Source organism: Oncorhynchus mykiss, chromosome 14 (assembly GCF_013265735.2).
Source record: "Oncorhynchus mykiss isolate Arlee chromosome 14, USDA_OmykA_1.1, whole genome shotgun sequence".
NCBI lineage: Eukaryota > Metazoa > Chordata > Actinopteri > Salmoniformes > Salmonidae > Oncorhynchus > Oncorhynchus mykiss.
In genome coordinates, this window is record NC_048578.1 from 27,153,707 (window position 1) to 27,175,355 (window position 21,649).

The 21,649-nt window shown below is 44.2% G+C and overlaps 1 protein-coding gene across 6 annotated transcripts; it reads right to left on the bottom strand.

Annotated features, from left to right (window-relative positions):
- ganab (glucosidase, alpha; neutral AB) lies at positions 1-20,157 on the bottom strand. Of its 6 annotated transcripts, none has more exons than XM_021561615.2 (22): positions 19,891-20,157; positions 18,738-18,839; positions 16,962-17,070; positions 16,674-16,801; positions 14,129-14,308; positions 9,865-9,934; positions 9,535-9,598; positions 9,233-9,329; positions 8,813-8,993; positions 8,456-8,609; positions 8,081-8,316; positions 5,799-5,925; positions 5,627-5,706; positions 4,444-4,584; positions 4,091-4,289; positions 3,545-3,853; positions 3,335-3,411; positions 3,149-3,223; positions 2,870-2,983; positions 2,647-2,759; positions 2,454-2,554; positions 1-1,531 (listed from the first exon to the last, which is right to left on the bottom strand). In XM_021561615.2, the coding sequence occupies exons 1-22, from the start codon at positions 19,908-19,910 to the stop codon at positions 1,422-1,424; spliced, it is 2,787 nt and encodes a 928-aa protein (XP_021417290.2). In that variant the 5' UTR covers positions 19,911-20,157; the 3' UTR covers positions 1-1,421. The 6 variants fall into 6 exon arrangements, with proteins under 6 accessions (XP_021417290.2, XP_036799111.1, XP_036799112.1 ...); XM_036943216.1 differs by lacking the exon at positions 19,891-20,157 and adding an exon at positions 19,822-19,841; XM_036943217.1 differs by lacking the exon at positions 19,891-20,157 and adding an exon at positions 19,591-19,801.
- Positions 20,158-21,649: the final 1,492 nt, after the last annotated feature.

Consider the following 21,649-nt stretch of genomic DNA (forward strand, 5'->3'; position numbering starts at 1 on the left):
TTGGGAATATAGTTATTTTATTAACATCCCCATCTACGTAAACCGCATTAATTCATAATTAAAAACAACAATGCCCTCTCACATTTGGTCAGGTTTATTTTCACTTGGTCCGTCATCTTATCACATACAACTGGCTTCAATTGGTTCCCAGTTCCAACACTCATCCTGAGAATGCTGCAGTAAGTTTTTGAATTCAACCACAAAATAATGAAGAAAAACTCTTCAAAATGCTTGATTACCAACGACAGTAGGGAATACAACCGCTTAACGATGCTTTGACCAACCAGGACCGGTCGCTTGTCTCCAGAGAGCTCACTGCATCTTAGTAAACATATCTTTCCTAAGTCGCATTTAGACTATTAAATCAACACTAGAAAGAGCATATGACACTGAAGACAGTGGACCATGACCCTGTACCCCAACTGACAATCTAATCTGAATGGCCCTAACTGCTATTAGGATGAGCATCCACCAAGTCAAGTGGTTTTAGAATAATTCCCAAATATGACCCAACTTATAAAGCCAAATCCTCGCCATTCATTAGTTCAGTCGACCATACTTTGTGTCTTTTCTCCAGCACATTTTTAAAAATGGCATAATAATGACTGAGGTAAGCACGCACATTCTTGTCAGAAACTGCATTAGGGGCAAAATAAGAAGGAATGACTAACCTTAAAATTAGGAATATCAGATATAAGACTCAATACACCTTATGGCAATTAGAGAGATGCACATGACATTTACAGATCTTGATCAGTGCAGCATTCTTGATTGGTAATAAAAACCTGAATAGAATGTGGCACATAAGCTGAAAGCAAAGGGAGCGGTTTGGCTTTCCTGTCAATTTCTCTTCAGTAATTACAGGGGGAATATGTAATGGAATAAAAACATGAAAAATATAAGAATTTAAAGTCATAAGAGATGGCCAGATATGGAATTAAACAGATACTAACTAGTCTGAATGAGTGTCTTAATTTTGTTGTCAGCAAACTTATTCAATGATCTTTTACATCTACAGCATACTTGATGGAAAACCTAAAATAATCATCCATCAGACTTGAACGTCCGAGTACTCCCAAAACATTAACGACAATGATACCCTGATTTGAATTGAAGAATTTTGCCCTAAATGCCGCTAACAAAGAACAATCTACCTAGTAACCAGTTCAGATCTACAGAGCAAATCCCTGTCCACGTGTGTTTGTGTGTACAAAATTGTTATGACAGTGTGTGTGTGTGAGAGAGAATAGTCCTGTATCACCTGTCCAGTCTGAGTACCACAGAGCAGTCGTTCCAATATCTTGCTTGGTGCGTTACGATTGCAGCCCGTGTCCACTCAGTTCCTCTATCTCTCTCATCCTTTCCTGTTCAGTCAGGTTCAGCCCCCCCCCCCCCCCCCCCCCCATTTCTCATCTCCATGGTTACTGAAGCACCACAGTCCAGTCCACCCCTGCGTTGACGCCTGGCTTACGAAGGGTTAACACCGACATGGAGGCATCAAACTCAAACTCCAGCAGATTCTCCTTGCCATCTACAGAGAAAAAGACATCAGAACATAGCAATAACAGTCATTTGAGTATGACCTGTCATTATACACACAGTGAAAGATACACAAAAAATGACAACAAAAATATAATAACAAGTGTTGGTCCCATGTTTCATGAGCTGAAATAAAAGATCCCATACATTTTCCATATGCTCAAATTTGTGTGCATTCATTTGTTTACATCCCTGTTAGTGAGCATTTCTCCTTGCCAAGATAATCCATCCACCTGCCAGGTGTGGCATATCAAGAAGCTTATTAAAGAGCATGATCATTATACAGGTGCACCTTGTGCTGGGGACAAAAAGGCCACTCAAATGTGGATTTGTCACATAACAATGCCACACATATCTTAAGTTTTGAGGGAGCGTGCGATTGGCATGCTGACAGCAGGAATGTCCACCAGAAATGCACATTAATTTACCATAAGCCACATTCGTCGTTTTAGAGAAATTTGCAGTATGTCATCCGGCCTCAAAACCACAGACTATGTGTAACCATGACAGCCCAGGACCTCCACATCCGGTTTCTTCACCTGCAGGATAGTCAGACTAGCCACCCTGCCAGCTGATGAAACTGAGGAGTATTAGTCTGGAATAAAGCCCTTTAGTGTGGAAAAACTCATTCTGGATTGGCTGGGCCTGGCTCCCCAGTCATGTGAAATCCATAGATTAGGCCTTAATTTATTTAAATTGACTGACTTCGTTATATGATCTGTAACTCAGTAAAATTGTTGAAATGGCTGCATGCTGCGTTTATATTTTTGTTCAGTATAGTTTATTCCCAAACTGTTTCCGTCTCAAATGCCTACTTGGGTGTGAAAACCAGAAACTTTCAAACACAATGACTTACTGGCAAATTAATTCGGCACACTAATCCATAGTATGAATAAGACATTGGAAGAACTCACCAGGAGTCTTCAGAGTGGCCTTGCTGGGCTTACTGGCCCCCAATATGACTATCTTCTCAATCCAGGAGGGAGTGATAAACTGGGAACCAGGGGCCAGGTTTCTGCAGGGAGAGAAAGGGAAATCTGTGTTAAACAAAAAGCCAGGAGTAATAATGACTAAACAATTTGGAGAGAGAAAAATGATCTGACAGACCTGGAGGACAGGGCCTTATTGGCAAAGGAAAGTCTTCTGTGGATGAACTGTTTCTGTTTGTCAAAGTTGAAGGTGTGGCCGTCATCTATGTAGAGCTCGCCCTGGGCAAATCTCTAATGGACGTAAAAAAGGTCAAATCCCGAATCCCACTTCTCCTGCTTCAGAAATCCATCTAAATGGGGAACATTTAGTGTATAAGTGATAATGTCTGTGTTTGTTTTACCTTGGGGCTAAGCGCAACGAATAAGGTGTAGGGGTCATGTTCCATGCAGGATGATGACCTTCGAACCCGGGCCTTCCTGGGAATAATTGAACCACCGCGCTGGAATACCGGAATCTGGTAACGAGAGAGCGAGTCAAACAGGGAGTGTCTTTCCAAGCTTACACAATTCTCTCAACAGCACATACAGGATGTAATCTTAACTGTATGTGACTGTTTAACTAAGCATGTAGCCCCCTGGTCATGACAGACTGGTTGTGAGTGTGTTGTAGAGTTTCTTACAGAGCTGATGGTGACAGGGATGTAGAGGTTCTGGGCTCCGTTGTGTTTCTGGAACGTGTGGACGTCAAACCAGACCTGAAGGACACAGAACAGAGCAGCTAGGAGAGGGTTTCAATTAGACGGCTGACATATAACCTACACAAGACATAAGTGACAATGTTATGACAGTTCCTGAGATGGACTCGCCTCTCCTTTTCCAGGCAGGTAGGCAGTAACACCCCTGCCCCCCTCCTCAGTCACAGGGTGCACCAGCAGATCTCTCCCTGAAACAGTAGGATAGATGGAATGTGACTCAGTCATGGCATCAGTCATAACGGATAAGCAAAGACAGGAATATCTATTGACACAGAGTTCTACTAGGGAATAACAGATCAATATAAACATGAGCTCACTCACCAAGCAGGAACTGGTCATCCATGGAGAACGTGGCCGTATCCTGAGGATACTCCACCCACAGAGGTCTCATGACGGGCTGGCCAGAGTGGTGGGCGTGGTAGAACAGCTGGTACCAGTAGGGCAGGAGGGCGTAACGCTGGCGGACAGCCTCCCTGATCAGAGCAGTGTTTTCTGGGCCAAACAGCCAGGGCTCCCTGCGTGGGGTGTCCAGATGGGCATGGGCCCGGAAGAAGGGCTGGTAAGCCCCTGTCTGGTACCAACGCACCAGGAGCTCAGTACTGGGAGACTTGAAGAAACCACCCACATCAGCTAGGAGAGGGAGAAACAAGGACAGGAGTGGTACATAGATTTAACAGAGGGAGAATAACCAATAACAATGTGGTGGGGTTTAAAGAAACAGGCAACAAACCATAATAAATGTAATGTAAACAAGTCGATAACGGCAACATAAAATTGTGCAAAATATTTCCGATGTATTAATTGCTTAGTTGTGACTTTTAGTGGAGAGGAAAATAGAGGTTTTCACTAAGCCTGAGTCAGACTCACCTCCACAGAAAGAAACACCAACCAGGCCCAGACTGAGACACATGGGGATGGAGATCTTCAGATGTTCCCACTCAGCAGTGTTATCACCTGTCCACACAGCACCGTAGCGCTGGGAGCCAGCGAAGAAGGCTCTGGTCAGGACAAACGGCCTCTCCACTCCCCCTGAACGCTCAATCAGACCCTCTGCTGTGGCCATTTGCTGAAGGAGAGAAGAGAGGGTGGTTACTGCAAGTTCAAGCAGCAAAACTAAAACATTCAAACAGTCCAACAGTCATTTCGTCAAGAAAAAGTCTACCATTGCAATTGTAAGTCCCAGTTCTACTAGTGAAGATGGGCACATACAACACACTCACCACATAGAGTCCGTAGAGGTTGTGGAGGTCACGGTTCTCCCAGTTCCCGTGCAGGGCGTCTTTATGCATGGTGACCTCTGGTCCGTTAAACACTGACGGCTCGTTCATGTCGTTCCATGTATACATGTTCTCCATGGATCCCTGAGATCAGAGATGGGGGAAGAGATATTTCAGCAAAAGAACGACACAGGGAATGAGACGACATGGCAAAAATCAAACCCGGGCAGAAGGGACTAGGGCTGTTACGGTGACCACCCCACACTTCATTTCATGTTACGGTGCCCACCCCACACTTCATTTCACGTTACGGTGACCACCCCACATTTCATGTCGGGCTGTTACGGTGACCACCCCACACTTCATTTCATGTTACGGTGACCACCCCACATTTCATGTAGGGACGTTACAGTGACCACCCCACACTTCATGTAGGGCTGTTGTGGTGACCGTATTACCGCCACACCGGTGGTCACGAGTCATGAAGGGAGTCAAATGCCACAGGACCGCGTGAAAAAACAGTGATGGCCACTAATAAAAAGAGGTGCCCAACAGCTTTCTATAGGCTAGTGATGATAGATGATGATGCTAGTGGTTGAATTAATTTTGGATCTACAGCATCCCACCACTGTCCCAGACTATGTTTGGAATATTTATTTCTCGCACAGAATAGGTCAACTTTTGTACTGTGGGGGATAGTAGATTGACATAGGTTAGTTATTTTGCTGTTCATTAGGCCAACTCATCTTGTTGGCTGATACAAAGTAAATGTGGACAGTTCTTCCAATATCTTCAATGAGCACCACAGAATTAGATAAGGACGCGTGCAATTGCGTCACAGATGTGTCCGTCTTCACTTGCAGCCTATGAGAAAGACCTGATCACCTGATGGAGAGCTGTGTGAGTGAGATGAGGTGCATCGGAGCAGGCAGCACTCAGGGAGAAGGGCTGCAAAAGGCATGGATTTATTGTGAAGGTGTAGGCTATATTACATGGATTTATTAGACTTTTAAAATGTAGATGTTCCAAAAGGTCTCATCAGTGACTTGTAAGCTATGTGTGGAAGCCAGGAGATGCTAAATGTGTTTGTTAATTAACTGTCAATTACCGTGAGACTGACCGTTATTTGCTTGACTATCAACGGCTAACGAAATTTCGTAACCGCCACAGCCTAAAAGGAACTTACCTCATACTGATCGTAGGCAAACATACTGGCCCACCAAGCTCTCATCTCAGGATTGGTAAAGTCTGGGTAACCAGAATTACCTAGATTAGAAAAGGGAAAGCTTAGAGAGAGATGTTGAGTAACTGCAATGTGTTCTTTGATTGTGGGTCAGACTAATTTCCCAGTTTCTTACCAGGCCAGCACCAGCCCTCGTAGTCTCCACCATCTTTGTTTTTGACGTAGAAGCCTTTGGAGCGGATCTCATTGTGGATCTTGTAGCTGCTGTCCACCTTGATGTGGGGGTCCACAATGGTCACCATCTAATGGTAGAGGGGGATAATGAGGGAGAAGGAAAACAGCAAAATTGAGATTAGATGACTTGTCAACCTTTTTTCATTCTTCAACCATTTAAACCAGTGGTCACCAACCTTTTCTGAGTCAAGATCACCGAGTCAAAATGCATGCCGAGATCTACCTCAGATTTTTCTTATTAACATGACTTTAAAAAAAAATGTAGGCCTATGCAACATTAACCAATTAAAAACAGTCCTGTAGCAATGAGGTTTGTGCAGTAAGCTATAGGCCCAATATATTATCACTGCATACTGGCTTTGCTTGAATTGCCCTGCCAATACATTGTTGTTCGAGACATGTTTGAAAATTATATTTCAACATTTGAGGTGGACAAAATGATCCCACCGGTAATAAATCCATTGTTGTATTACTTGTGAGGCACAGCTGAGTGAGCATACATTTAAAGAATTAGCTTTTTATTTTACTGGGCTGATGGCGCCTGCATCTGATGGTCAGTCTCAGCGGAGGGAGAGAGCAGCAGACTGAGGGTCAGTCTCAGCGGAGGGAGAGAGCAGCAGACTGAGGGTCAGTCTCAGCGGAGGGAGAGAGCAGCAGACTGAGGGTCAGTCTCAGCGGAGGGAGAGAGCAGCAGACTGAGGGTCAGTCTCAGCGGAGGGAGAGAGCAGCAGACTGAGGTTCCGTCTCAGCGGAGGGAGAGAGCAGCAGACTGAGGGTCAGTCTCAGCGGAGGGAGAGAGCAGCAGACTGAGGGTCAGTCTCAGTGGAGGGAGAGAGCAGCAGACTGAGGGTCAGTCTCAGTGGAGGGAGAGAGCAGCAGACTGAGGGTCAGTCTCAGTGGAGGGAGAGAGCAGCAGACTGAGGGTCAGTCTCAGTGGAGGGAGAGAGCAGCAGACTGAGGGTCAGTCTCAGTGGAGGGAGAGAGCAGCAGACTGAGGGTCAGTCTCAGCGGAGGGAGAGAGCAGCAGACTGAGGGTCAGTCTCAGCGGAGGGAGAGAGCAGCAGACTGAGGTTCCGTCTCAGTGGAGGGAGAGAGCAGCAGACTGAGGGTCAGTCTCAGTGGAGGGAGAGAGCAGCAGACTGAGGGTCAGTCTCAGTGGAGGGAGAGAGCAGCAGACTGAGGGTCCGTCTCAGTGGAGGGAGAGAGCAGCAGACTGAGGGTCAGTCTCAGCGGAGGGAGAGAGCAGCAGACTGAGGGTCAGTCTCAGCGGAGGGAGAGAGCAGCAGCAATCCCTCCGCTCTCTCTTTCCTCCACTGACCAAAAAGGGACATCGTCTTGCAGCTGATGGCGAAACTCGAGTCGCACCGCATTATTTCTGCCTCATGCATAAATTCATGTTGTTTCTCCAATGAACAGAGAAAGGGAAATATTCCGATATTAAAAAAAGACCCAAGCCGCTAATATTAACACGGCAAGCATATAAATACACTTTCCTACTCATTCATTACTGCTGCACTGCTTGATGTAGTGCTGAGGAGAAACAGGAAGAACTAGCATTTTATGGTTTATAAATAAGTGTTGAATACTACAAAGTGTTGAATACTACAAAGTGTTGAATACTACAAAGTGTTGAATACTACAAAGTGTTGAATACTACAAAGTGTTAAATACTACAAAGTGTTAAATACTACAAAGTGTTGAATACTACAAAGTGTTGAATACTACAAAGTGTTGACAGTGCTGAGTAAGAACTGAAACATTAACTCACTCAAAAACAGCAGCTCTTTGCTGTATTCGTTGACAGTCTCTTTCTAGTCAAGGTTTAAATCGTTTTGACATCTCACAGTATCAACTTAACCATAGCTTTATTTTACGCCTGCTACTTTACTGCAGACTCAGTCATCTGAGCAATCTGATTGGCCAGGAAAGGCATAGTGCACTTGATTTCCTCTCCAGGCCCACCGGCAAAGTTTGTACCTACAGACACATGAAATGGCAACAGTTAGCCTACCCGGCGCGCAGGGCAGCTGAATTGGCTGGACCTACCACCAACAGAAATGTTTGGCGATCCACTAGAAATGCCTTGGAGATGGACAAGTCGATCACTATCAACCGGTTTTGTGACCACCGATTTAAACAGTCGAGTCCCAATAAGACAGAACCCAGAAACATCTACTACAAGGGAGCCCTGGCCAGACAGCTGTAACACATTCATGTGCTCACCTTGCGTCTCTTGTCCACCAGGCCCTGCAGCATGTCTTTGGGCTGGGGGAACTTGTGAGGGTCCCAGGTGAAGTAGCGCTTGCCGTCCGTGTGCTCTATGTCCAGCCAGATAAAGTCATAGGGGATGTCGTGCTCATCGAAGCCCTGGTCCACAGCCGCCACATCCTCCTGGTCATTGTAGTTCCAGCGGCACTGGTGGTAGGCCAGTGCAGATAGGGGAGGGAAGGCCTGGGTACCTGGAGCAGTGTGTGAGGGTGATATGAGGGAAGTAGCACGATCTGCGACACTAACCTCCACAGGGACTTAGAAAATAGACTGGTGAACTGGCAAAGTGCACAGGGCATATGAACTGGGTTTCTGTAGTGAGAGTCTGACCTGTGAGTGATGAGTACTGGGAGAAGACATCAGTGGGAGTGGGTCCCAGCATGATGAAGACGTCAATGATGCCGCTCTCTGAGATCCAACGCACGTCTGTCTGTGGCGTCTCACTGGAGCCCTGAACATAGTCTAGCATCTGGCCAAACACAGTCTAAACAACCAGAGAGAACCAGAGTAGGGGTAAGAAGGTGTGTTTGGTTTCTCTCTGACTATACCCTTCAATGTCTATACACAGGGTGGTTGAGAGGTGTCTCACTAGGAACCATGGAGAAAAGGATTTACTGACTAACTGTGTGTGTGTGTGTGTGTGTGTGTGTGTGTGTGTGTGTGTGTGTGTGTGTGTGTGTCTCTTACCTTTCCAGCGGTGTTGGAGCTGATGTCCACCCAGGTCTCAGCAGCGTTGAGCCAGAAGATGCCCATGGTGCGTTGTGCACTGTGGGACAGCATGACAGGGATGGCACCGTACAGGGCCATGGGGTTGAACAGCTCATACTGGAACACGTCTAGGTTAAACAACCGGTATGGATCCCCTCCACTGGAAAACACATGCGCATATATTATTGTATAAGTCATATAGTCTAATTTCATCTTAATTAAAAAATCTTCAACCTACAACATTGAAAATAAAAGAAAATGCATAAACAAACAGAACTAATTAGGATGTCCTGCACCGTCAGAAAATACATACGGTGGAAAGCCATGTGAAAACATGTAGTCTTAATTAACTACAGTCTCAATTAACCAATATAAGGGGCCAATGTCAGTATCACTCACTCAGTGGTTTTGAGTTTAAGACTGTCTGCGTGTTCCGGGATGCCATAGACATGCTCTACCCCTGGCAGAGAGAAGTCCAGACTAATGGAGGAAGGGCCTGTGGGAGAAAACAGCCAACCAGGACACACTACATTCAAAACCAATTCAGCACTAGTCACTGTGCCTAAAGCAAGTCATAAAACTCATCAATCAGAAAATAATATCTCCAGGAGATGAGGACCCAGGATCAGAATACCAAGTAAGCCTCCTCTTTCACCTCTCCATTGATCTGAAACAACAGGTCCACAGAGATGTATCCGTACCATTGGGTTTGTTGTCTGTGTGCGACTTGAACGTCTCCTCCCACATTCCATCCTCCTTTGCCGTCTAGGAAGGAACAAAAGAACCAACATGGAGACCGATGGAAAGAGCGGGAGAGAAGCATTGTGGTGGAGAGAAAGAAAATGGGAAAAGCAACGAAAAGGGGGTTGATGTGCGTTTCAGTCCGTTGGCAAGGGCAGTAAGCAGTGCTACAAAACATTTAACTGCATCTCTCATTCAGTTTACTGATCCTAATCAAAAGACTGGGGGCAACCTTCGTTCTAGTGTTACTTCTCTCTTCACCCCCCCCCCACACACACACACACACACACCTCTCCTTCTGCCGGTTCGTTGGCAGCATCAGTTTCTTCTTTCTTCTCAGCTCCTTCTGGGTCTACCTGACTGTGGGAGAGAGAAACATCCCCAAAAGAGACAACTTCCTGACAACTGAGTAATTAAACATCTAAATTAGGTACAAGAAGCACACAGGGATGAGGGAACACACACACCGGAGCACCAAGTCTGGTTCCAAAAGGCTCCTTAACAGCTTCTTCCCCCCCAAGCCATAAGTCACTTTACCTCTCCTACATGTACAAATTACCACAACCTGTACCACAACCTGTACCCCCACACAAACTATTTAACACAAGTTAATGAGTTAAACCATTTATTGAACAGAAGTCTTGGTTAAGGTCTTATAAGTAAGCATTTCACACCACGGTCCACACCAGTTGTATTTGGTTCATGTGACAAATACAATTTGATTTGAAATAAGGAAAATCATGATGAACCCCCACACACACAGCCTTCTCACTAGTATCAAAATACAGCTAGTGTCAAACTACTTAACCCTCTAAGATTTCACTCTAATGACAAAGGGGAGCAACTCCCTACCTTGTGGTTATTTTTTTAGCTGAACACCCCAAGGGACTAACCCCCAAGTGACAACCAGTACCCTGCCTTACACACAGACCTCCTCCGAGAACACACACTACCCCAGTGGAAGCACACACTGACTGGAACAAACAAGCCTTGAGGATATTGTTGTCTACTCAGTGCTATGGGATTAGACTAGGCAGCCACTAAATACAGTGCCTTTGTAAAGTATTCAGACCCCTTGATTTTTCCACATTTTGTTACAGCCTTATTCTAAAATTGATTGAATTGTTTTTTCCCCCCCTCATCAAATCAGTACACAATACCCATAATGACAAAGCAAAACGGGTTTTGAGATTTGGTTGCTATTTTATTTAAAAAAATAAACTGAAATATAAACTCAGCAAAAAAGAAAATGTCCACTCACTGTCGACTGCATTTATTTATTTTCAGCAAACTTAACATGTTTGTATGAACATAAGATTCAACAACTGAGACAAACTGAACAAGTTCCACAGACATGTGACTAACAGAAATGGAATAATGTGTCCCTGAACAAAAGGGACAGGGATCAAAATCTAAAGTAACAGTCAGTATCTGGTGTGGCCAACAGCAGCATTAAGTACTTCAGTGCATCTCCTCCTTGTGGACTGCACCAGATTTGCCAGTTCTTGCTGTGAGATGTTACCCCACTCTTCAACCAAGGTACCTGCAAATTCAGACATTTCTGGGGGGGAGGGGGTCCCAGATGTGCGCAATAGGATTGAGATCCAGGCTCTTCGCTAGCCATGGCAGAACACTGACATTCCTGTCTTGCAGGAAATCACACACAGAACGAGCAGTATGGCTTGTGGCATTGTCATGCTGGAGGGTCATGTCAAGATGAGCCTGCAGGAAGGGTACCACATGAGGGAGGAGAATGTCTTCCCTGTAACGTTCCCAGCGTTGAGATTGCCTGCAATGACAACAAGCTCAGTCCGATGATGCTGTGACACCGCCCCAGACCATGACGGACCCTCCACCTCCAAATCGTTCCCGCTCCAGAGTACAGGTCTCAGTGTAACGCTCATTCCTTCGACGATAAACGCGCATCCGACCATCACCCCTGTTGAAACAGAACCGCGACTTGTCAGTGAAGAGCACTTTTTGCCACTCCTGTTCAGTGACGTTGGGTTTGTGCCCATAGGCGAGGTAAGGCAGGTCATCACAGGCAACAACAGGCCTTACAAGCCCTCAGTCCAGCCTCTCTCAGCCTATCGCGGACAGTCTGAGCACTGATGGAGGGATTGTGCGTTCTTGGTGTAACTCCGGCAGTTGTTTTGCCATCCTGTACCTGTCCGGTAGGTGTGATGTTCGGATGTACCGATCCTGTGCAGGTGTTGTTACACGTGGTCTGCCACTGCGAGGACGATCAGCTGTCTGTCCTGTCTCCCTGTAGCTCTGTCTTAGGTGTCTCTCAGTACGGACATTGCTATTTATTGCCCTGGCCACATCTGCAGTCCTCATGCCTCCTTGCAGCATGCCTAAGGCACGTTCACGCAGATGAGCAGGGACCCTGGGCATCTTTCTTTTGGTGTTTTTCAGAGTCAGTAGAAAGGCCTCGTGTCCTACGTTTTCATAATCGTGACCCTTATTGCCTACCGTCTGTAAGCTGTTAAGACACTAACGACCATTCCACAGGTGAATGTTCATTAATTGTTTATGGTTCATTGAACAAGCATGTGAAACAGTGTTTAAACCCTTTACAATGATGATCTGTCAAGTTATTTGGATTTTTACCAATTATCTTTGAAAGACAGGGTCCTGAAAAAGGGCAGTTTCTTTTTTTGCTGAATTTACATAAGTATTCAGACCCTTTACACAGTACTTTGCAGAAGTACCGTTGGCACCAATTACAGCCTCGAGTCTTCTTGGGTATGACGCTACAAGCTTGGCATACCTGGATTTGGGGAGTCTCCCATTCTTCTCTGCAGATCCTCTCACTTTCTGCCAGGTTGGTTGGGGAGCGTTGCTGCTATTTTCAAGTCCGGGCACTGGCTGGGCCACACTAGGACATTCAGAGACTTGTCCCGAAGCTACTCCTGTGTTGTCTTGGCTGTGTGCTTAGGGTCATTGTCCTGTTGTACGGTGAACTTTCACCCCAGTCTGTGGTCCTGAGCACTCTGTAGCAGGTTTTCATCAAGGACTGCTCTGTACTTTGCTCTGTTCATCTTTGCCTCGATCCTGACTAGTCTCCCAGTCCCTGCCGCTGAAAAACATCCCCACAGCATGATGCTGCCACCACCATGCTTCACTGTAGGGATGGTGCCAGGTTTCCTCCAGACGTGACGCTTGGCATTCAGGCCAAAGAGTTCAATCTTGGTTTCAGACCAGAGGATCTCGCTTCTCATGGTCAGAGTTTTTAGGTGCCTTTTGGCAAACTCCAAGCGGGCTGTCATGTGCCTTTTTACTGAGGTGTAGCTTCTGTCTGTCTACCATAAAGGCCTGATTGGTGGAGTGCTGCAGAGATGGTTGTCCTTCTGGAAGTATCGCCCATCTCCACAGAGGGACTCTGGAGCTCCGTCAGAGTGACCATCGGGTTGTTGGTCACCTCCCTGACCAAGGCCCTTCTCCCCCGATTGCTCAGTTCGGCCAGATGGCCAGCTTTAGGAAGTGTCTTGGTGGTTCCAAACATCTTCCATTTAAGAATGATGGACACCACTGTGTTCTTGGGGACCTTCAAAATGGCAAAAAAAAATTGGTACCCTTCCCCAGATGTGTGCCTCGACACAATCCTGTTGTTGCGGAGCTCTATGGACAATTCCTTCAACCTCATGGCTTGGTTTTTGCTCTGACATGCACTGTCAACTGTGGGATATTACATAGACAAGTGTGTGTCTTTCCAAATCATCTCCAATAAATTGAATTTACCACAGGTGGACTCAAATAGAAACATCTCAAGGATGATGAATGGGAACAGGAGGCACCGGAGCTCAATTTTGAGTCTCATAGCAAAGGGTCTGAATACTTACCTAAATGGGATATTTCAGTTTTTTTATACATTTGCAAACATTTCTAAAAACCTGTTCACGCTTTGGAATTAAGGGGTATTGTGTGTAGATTAAAATCCTCAATCTATTTAATCCATTTTAGAACAAGGCTGTAGCGTAACAAAACGTGGATGAAGTCAAGGGGTCTGAATACTTTCCAAAGGCACTGTATAACATGACTGCGTTGGGTCAACAGTGTGGTGAAATGACTATCATGAAGACGTTTGAAGTCAAAAGAGAAGTATGAGAGGAAAAAGGCTTGTGAACATCTGAAGACAGGTAGAGAGCTTAGAACTGGTTTTCATGCCTAGACAAGAAATTATTTAAGAAAAAGCTACCAAGCCAAGTCACCACATCCTCGAGCCATTTGGGCATGTCATTTTTGGATGTCTATCTAAACTTTTACACTCAACTCCATACTCCTACTCAGCACAGACAAATACACACCTACAAAGCTGAAGGAATTTACCTAGAGAATACCCACTTGATATTTTCCCACGCGCTGTAAACTTTGTTTTTTATCTTATAGGAGATGCTGAGACATTGAACAGAATGGAGGGAAATTATTTAATGGATTAACAGAACACCAAGCAGTGAAAAAGCAAGAAAAACAAATAAACATGTATACTGTGAGAACATGAATACAAACTTGCATTGTGGCGGGATATGTGGGTGCATTGCTGTCACTTACGTATCCTTGCGGATCCGGAGGTGCTCGAAGGCCAGCAGACCACGGGAGTTAAGTGACAGAAGAACCTCCCGCCCTTCCATGATGTCCAATCGGAACGGTTTAGCACTGACGATCAGCCACTGAGAGTCTGCCCCCAAAGACAGAACCACCCCATTCTCATCCTGCGACAGGAGAGAAAGACTGAGGAAGGAGAGACGAGTGTGAGAGAAAATGGGTGGAATCAATACACAAATTATTGAGAGATGACATTATTCTGTGCCATCTTGTCTCCGCTGTCTATTCATACAGATGCATTCTCTCTTGGTGCTGGTGGCTATAACATTATCAACAAATCTACACCACTTCCTGAAAGCCAGGTCATTCATCTTCTGCATGTCCTCAGGTAGTGTGTCACTGCATCCTCCACTAGCCTACACTAACTATATTTCATTTTAACTCCCTTGCTAGTCTCTGTCCTAACCAATTCATTCACTCTCCCCATTTAATTTAATTCTCCCCATTTCATTTAATTCCCCCCCATTTAATTTCATTCTCCCCATTTCTCCTCAAGGGTTTTTACATGACATGTTCTACTCTGCTTTAGCCACCATTTCCTGTATTCCTGACACAGAGTTCGCTCTAGAACATTTCTCCTCCATATCCATTCTTCTGGCAGTTACACACGCCCCTTTTAAAAGTCAGAGTCAAAGATAACTCTGAAGAAAACCAAAGGTTAGATCTATCTGAGCTCATTCAGATGAGAAATCAGGCCTGGGCCAAAGCAAGGAAAACTGACTCTGTAGTGGACTGGCAATCTTTCAGACAATTGAGAAACCCATGTACTATCTTGACTAAGAATCTAAATCAAGCTACTTTTTAAGCTCCATCTCTGACTCTGCTGGGGATTCTTCCAATTTTGGAAAACAGGAAATGCACTAAAGCGTACAAATTCCTCCTCTTCCCTGCCTATGCACATTCTGTCTGACTCTGGCATAATAACTGCAAAGAATGGAAGTGCTTTTAATCATCATAATCATTTTGTGCTTTTAATCATCATTTTATCTCAGCAAGCTTTAAGCGGTGGTTTAATTGACCCTGGCCAGTCAATCGACTGCTCTTCCCTCTGCCAGGCTCTAGCGGACTCAAAGGTTAATCCGTCAACTTCTAGACAATCTGTTTTCATTTCAACAATTTACTATCTATGATGTGCTAGATGCCTTGCTTAGGATATGTAAAATCCACTGGGGCTGAGTTGCTTGATCCATTTTTACTTCAGCTCTCCGCCCCCCTGATTGCTGAATCATTAACCCATATTTTTAACCTGAATGATTGTATCTGGTACTATCCCCAAGGTTTGGAAGTCAGCCCATGTACTCCCCCTTCACAAAGGTGGATATAAATGTGGTTAACTATGGATAAAAGGAAACATTGTGCAGCCCTCTTTATTGACCTGTCAAAGGCTTTCAATACTGTTGATCACGCACTACTAATTCAGAGGCTTTCCTCAAATTGGCCTACACCAGGCTGCATGTAACTGGTCTAAAAGTTACTTGACATATAGAACTCAATGTGTATCTACTGATGATGTTAAAACAGGTTTCCTGGATATTACGAAAGGTGTCCCGCAAGGGTCGATTCTAGGTACCTTTACGGTTTACATTAAGAATATCGACTGGTCCGTAAAAAACTAACCTGCACTTGTATGCCGATGATACTGTTGTGTATGCTATTGCCCCCATGGTTGACCAGGCTGCCTTCATTGCATATCGATCATATTGATCGTGTCCCTGCTTACAAATATCTGGGGATTTGGGTAGATAAAGCTGTATTTTAAAAAACATATTGATGTGTTAGTTCAGAAGCTGAGAATAAAAATTGGGCTTCTTCTATAGAAATAGGTCCTGCCTCTCGCTAAATAGTAGAAAGCAGATTATTCAGTCGATGTTCCTATCGGTCCTAGACTATGGCGACATCTATATGAACGCAGCTGCCACCTCATTAAAGCCATCAGATGCAGTTTATCATAGCGCACTGTGCTTGACTACGGGCGACAATTTAAGTGCTCATCACTGCACTCTCTACCAGAAAGTTGGTTGGCCCTCTGATGTCACATATGTTGATACATTGCTTTTTTCATTTATAAAAGCCCTTTTACAAAAAGTCCCACTGTACCTAACATCTTTACACAATTTTAGACAAACAGGTTAACTCCTTTGGTCTCTACTGAGTTAACTAAAAGGTGATTTACCTTTTTTGCACCTTATTTGTGGAGCAATCTTCAAAATGTTCTTAAATGGGATGTTTTGGTGCCTCTAGGGCAATTCAGACAGCTGATTGAGGACCGTGTCAGTGATGAATGTGTGGTTGTTTTATGACCATGTTGTTCTTTCCACTTGCATTTGTAGTGATGTGTGCATTTTCTGTAATTCAGGGCTCATCTGTAAAAGAGACGTTGGTCTCAGTACGACTCCCTGATAAAATAAAGGTTAAATAATTTAAAATAAAATCCACATGGCTCAGTGTCACCCATCACCCACCCACTACTGCAGATGGCTCTCAGACTTACGGCTCTGTAGGAGGGTCGTTGATGAGCACATCGGGGACCTCAAAGCGAGGCTTCAGCGGCTTCAACTCATTTATCTTCACCCGGGTCATGTTGCCCTGGAGACGATAGAGCTCGAGCAGCAGACGCACCTGCGGGGGAAGAGAGAGGGGTAAAAAAAAGAAGTTTTTTTTTTTTTTTTTAAACAAGAGACCAGATCCCATAGGGGTTTCAAGCACACCTGTTAATACATGTATGGACATATAATAACATCATATTACATCTGTCGATTGAAGTGCGAGTGTACCAGACCTTGTTGTTGTCATTGATGAGCTGCAGTGTGAGTTTAGTGTTGGTGAGCTCCAGGGTCTCCAGCAGGGCTCTGTACGGGGACTGGCCAGGCTTCAACGCTCGCTGACGCCTGAGTGCACAAACACAAACCCTGATAAACATGTTCTATTTGCACATAGAAGTACATATTGTGAACATTCTGGATCATAAGTGAGGAGAGACTTGTTGAAGGCTCACGCATTACCGTCAGTCACTTACTGAACTAAAATATTTTAAAAACGCAACATGCAACAATTTAGGATTTTATTGAGTTACAGTTCATAAGGAAATCAGTCAATTTAAATAAATTAGACCCTAATCTGTGGATGTCACATGACTGGGAATTCACATATGCATCTGCTGGTCACAGATACCATAAAAAAGGAAGGGGCCGAGATAAAAAACATTTTTTAACTCAGTATCTGATGTGACCACCATTTGCTCATGCAGCGTGACATCTCCTTCTCATAGAGTTGATCAGGCTGTTGATTGTGGCATGTGGAATGTTGTCCCACTCCTCTTCAATGGCTGTGCGGAGTTGCTGGATATTGGTGGGAACTGGAACACATGTACATGTCGTACACGTCGATCCAGAGCATCCCAAATATGCTTAAATGGGTGACATGTCTGGTGAGTGAATATGCAGGCCATGGAAGAACTGGGACATTTTCAGCTTCCAGGAATTGTGTACAGATCCTTGCGACATGGGGCCGTGTATTTGCATGCTGAAACATGTGGTGACGGCAGCCGATGAATAGCATGATAATGGGCCTCTGGATCTCGTCACGGTATCTCTGTGCATTCAAATTGCCATCGATACAATGCAATCGTGTTCATTGTCCGTAGCTTATTTCTGGCCATAACATAACCCCACAACCACGGTGCACTCTTCACAACGTTGACATCTGCAAATCGCTCGCTCACACAAAGTCATACACTCTGTCGGCCATCAGCCCAGTAGAGTTGAAACTGGGATTAATCTGTGTAGAGCACACTATTCCAGCGTGCCAGTTGCCATCAAAGGTGAGCATTTTCCCACGGAGTCGGTTATGACGCAGCACTGCAGTCAGGTCAAGACCCTGCCTAGGATGACAAGCACGAATATGAGCTTCCCTGAGACGGTTTCTGACAATTTGTGTGGAAATTCTTTGGTTGTGCAAACCCACAGTTTCATCAGCTTTCCAGGTGGCTGGTCTCAGAAGATCCCGTATGTGAAGAAGACAGATGTAGAGGTCCTGGGCAGGCGTGGCTACACGTGGTCTGCAGTTGTGAGGCCGGTTGGAAGTAGTGGAAAATTCTCTAAAATTACAGAGGCAGCTTATGGTAGAGAAATGAACATTCAATTCTCTGTCAACAGTTCTTGTGGCCATTCCTACAGTCAGCATGCCAAGTGTACACACCCTCAACTTGAGACATTTGTGGCATTGTATTGTTTGACAAAAGTGAACATTTTAGTGGCCCTTTATTGTCCCCAGCACAAGGTGCACCTGTGTAACAACCATGCTGTTTAATCAGCTTCTTGATATGCCACACTTGTCAGGTGGATTGGTTATCTTGGCAAAGGAGAAATGCGCACAAATTTGTAGTAGAGAAATACATTTGTGCATATGGAACCTGTTATTTCAGCTCATGAAACATGGGACCAACACTTTAGGTGTTTATTTTTGTTCAGTATAAATACGTAGTGTACTTTCATTAATTGTGTTTCATCTTCATCAAGGTGCTAAGTGGTGTAGCTGTGTATCATCCAGGACTTACTTGCAGAAGGCACTCTGGTCACAGGTTTTGAAGTTCCCACGGTCCACCGCCCAGGTCCCACTGAGGAAGACAGCCAGCCACAACACTAACAGAGGCCCCATCCTGAGAGGGCAGAAGAGAGAAACAGAAATGGAAAGTAAAGGTTAAGAGGAGAATGAAATACTACATACATTAAGCCATTGTTTACCAACCCTGGTCCTCGAGTACCCCCAACAGTACACATTTTTGTTGTAGCCCTGAAAAACACACCTCATTCAGCTCATCAAAGGCTTGATGATTAGTTGACAAGTTGAATCAGGTGTGCTTGTCCATGGTTAAAATACAAATGTGTACTGTTGGGGCTACTCGAGGACCAGGGTTAAGAAACACTGCATTAAACTTGGCAAAGTTAGTGATAGATAATGATGCTGACAAGTCAAATGCCTAGACCGGTGTTAACCAATGTCGGTTCTCGAGTATACCCAACAGTACATATGTCGGTTGTGGCTCCAGACAATCATAACGGATTATATTTGTCAACTAATCATCAAGCCCTTGAATCATGCGTTTTTGTCCGGGGCTACAACAAAAGTGTGCTGTTGGTTACGCAAGGACCGGAGTTGGGAAATACTGGCCTAGACGGTGAAATGCATGTGGGAATTTACACTACAATGGACTTTAACCTAGTTATGCATCATCAAAAGTTGATACAATTGCCACTTGCTGATAGGCTGTTGCTGTTTCCAATTTCCAAATCCTGTTGATTAAGCTCATCTAAACGTGTATAATGACTCACTAACGCTATAACTTAACTAGCCAAAACCATACCCCAACTAGCTAAATCCTTGGACATAGAGACAAGACAGACACGCACGTTATGACACTTCACTGATCAGAGTTAGTTAAACGTATGTAGAAAATTATATAATTAGAGATCATCTTGAAATGTTAACTTAGCTGCATAGAGGGCTCTCAAGCCGCTAACTTAATTCAATTCAAGGGGGCTCGAGCTTCTTCCTGTGACTGCTACTAGCTAGAGACAGTAAAAAGATAAGAGAGTGGACTGGTCGAGGTATGGCGAGCGAAAGTCCCTGGATCACCGTACATGCGAAATATTTCTCGAAATCAATAGCTGGCTAAATGCATATTTAACCGCCGAATTGGTTTGTCTTACCTTACTATGAAGGCGGCCATCTTGGTTTAGTTCCAACCTTGGCCCAGCCCCGTTTCACATTGAACTAACAAAGACCGCGGAGAAAAACAAGATACCCGAAAAAGCAGAGTGAGAGTTTTTGGAGTCTTTAAATATGTAGGACCTCATTCGATATTGGTGGATTCTGTTCAATATTTATAATTATCATAGGCAATTAGATTCGAAACTATTTAGTCTTCTGGAATGTGTCCACACGGTTTATCTCGCTCCTTGTATTTATTTATCCTCTCAGACACGGACACATCAGCTTGAATTGGTAGTCAGTTCTGGAGCAGTCCACTGATTTATTTGTACTACTCTGGTTGCAATGTGCTTGCTGAATTTCCCTTCAGGGACAAACACACTTACAGGCTCTACCAATATAAAAACACTTTGTGAAACATCTACACAGAGCACGTATTGTGGTTCAAACAAATGGTCCTGTTTGTAATCTCATACAGCATATTTGAGTGATACCTCATGATGTACCTGTGGGATGTGTTTGCTGGTGTGAAATTACAATATAATCAATGTACCTTTCCCCCAAAATATAAATATATTTCTTTGTCAGTTCAGAAAAATCAAGGACACAGACCTGCAGAAGGTAGAAACTTAGCCAAGTTCAAAGGTCAAATATTTGAATTAAAAATGTGCTCATCTCTTTTTCTGGTTATTTATTGTATACTACATGTTTTTATCCCTCTACAGTAACAGCTAGATACAAAATCCTACTCAGTCTATAAAATGATACAAAACAGTAGATGTAACATTCTCAGCATTTGGTGAACTAAGGTGCCTTCAGAAAGTATTCACACCCACTCACCTTTTCCACATTTTGTTGTGTTAGCATGAATTTAAAATGGATTCTATTTAGATGTTGGGTCCCTGGCCTACACACAATACTGCACAATGTTAAAGTTAAATATTTGTGGGGGACATGTTTACAAATGAATAATTAAAAAAAGCTGAAATCTTTTGAGTCAGTAAGTATTCAACCCCATTGTTATGACAAGCCTAAATAATTTCAGGACCAGAAATTTGCTAAACAACTCAAATAATAAATTGCATGGACTCACTCGATGTGCAATAATAAATAGTGTTTGACATGTTTTTTTTTGTACTCTACACATACAATTATCTGTGAGGTCCCTCAGTCGAGCAGTGAATTTCAAACAGATTCAACCACAAAGAACTGGGACGTTTTCCAATGCCTTGAAAAGAAGGGCACCTATTGGTAGATGGGTAATACATTTTAAAAAAACAGATATTGAATATCCCTTTGAGCATGGTGAAGTTATTACAGTTTTTTCCAATTGCTAACACACTAAAATGACATGCACAGCACAGTTATTTAAACTGACACACAGAGAGCAAAACCTCTTCTCAAGTCTCCAAAAGTCTAAACACATTTTCTGCTTTACACACATTTTGCAATTCAAAATGGCACTTTTTAAATGCACTTCACATGGTTCTCTGCATAAAACACAACAATCTGACATAAAGTCACATGTTTGCCATTTCAAAACACAGCCATTCAAAATGACACTACATGAGCTAATTGGCCACCTGGCCAAACACCTCTGGTTAAATGTTACCACTTCAATCAGGAAGTAAGCACTATGGAAAGACCACAGGTGAGCACCTTTTGTTTTACAACAACAATGGAAGCAATTACAGAGGGAGGAAGAGGGAGGTTGAGAATGAGAGAGGGGAGAGGGATGGGTAGAGCTGGTAAAGGAGT

Coding starts and splice junctions, on each gene's coding strand:
- ganab (XM_021561615.2), bottom strand. CDS start 19,910: ATGGCCGCCTTCATAGTAAG. Junction 5,926..8,080: donor TGGTGGACAAGAGACGCAAG/GTGAGCACATGA, acceptor CTCTACCATTAG/ATGGTGACCATTGTGGACCC. Junction 3,412..3,544: donor GGATGACCAGTTCCTGCTTG/GTGAGTGAGCTC, acceptor CTACTGTTTCAG/GGAGAGATCTGCTGGTGCAC.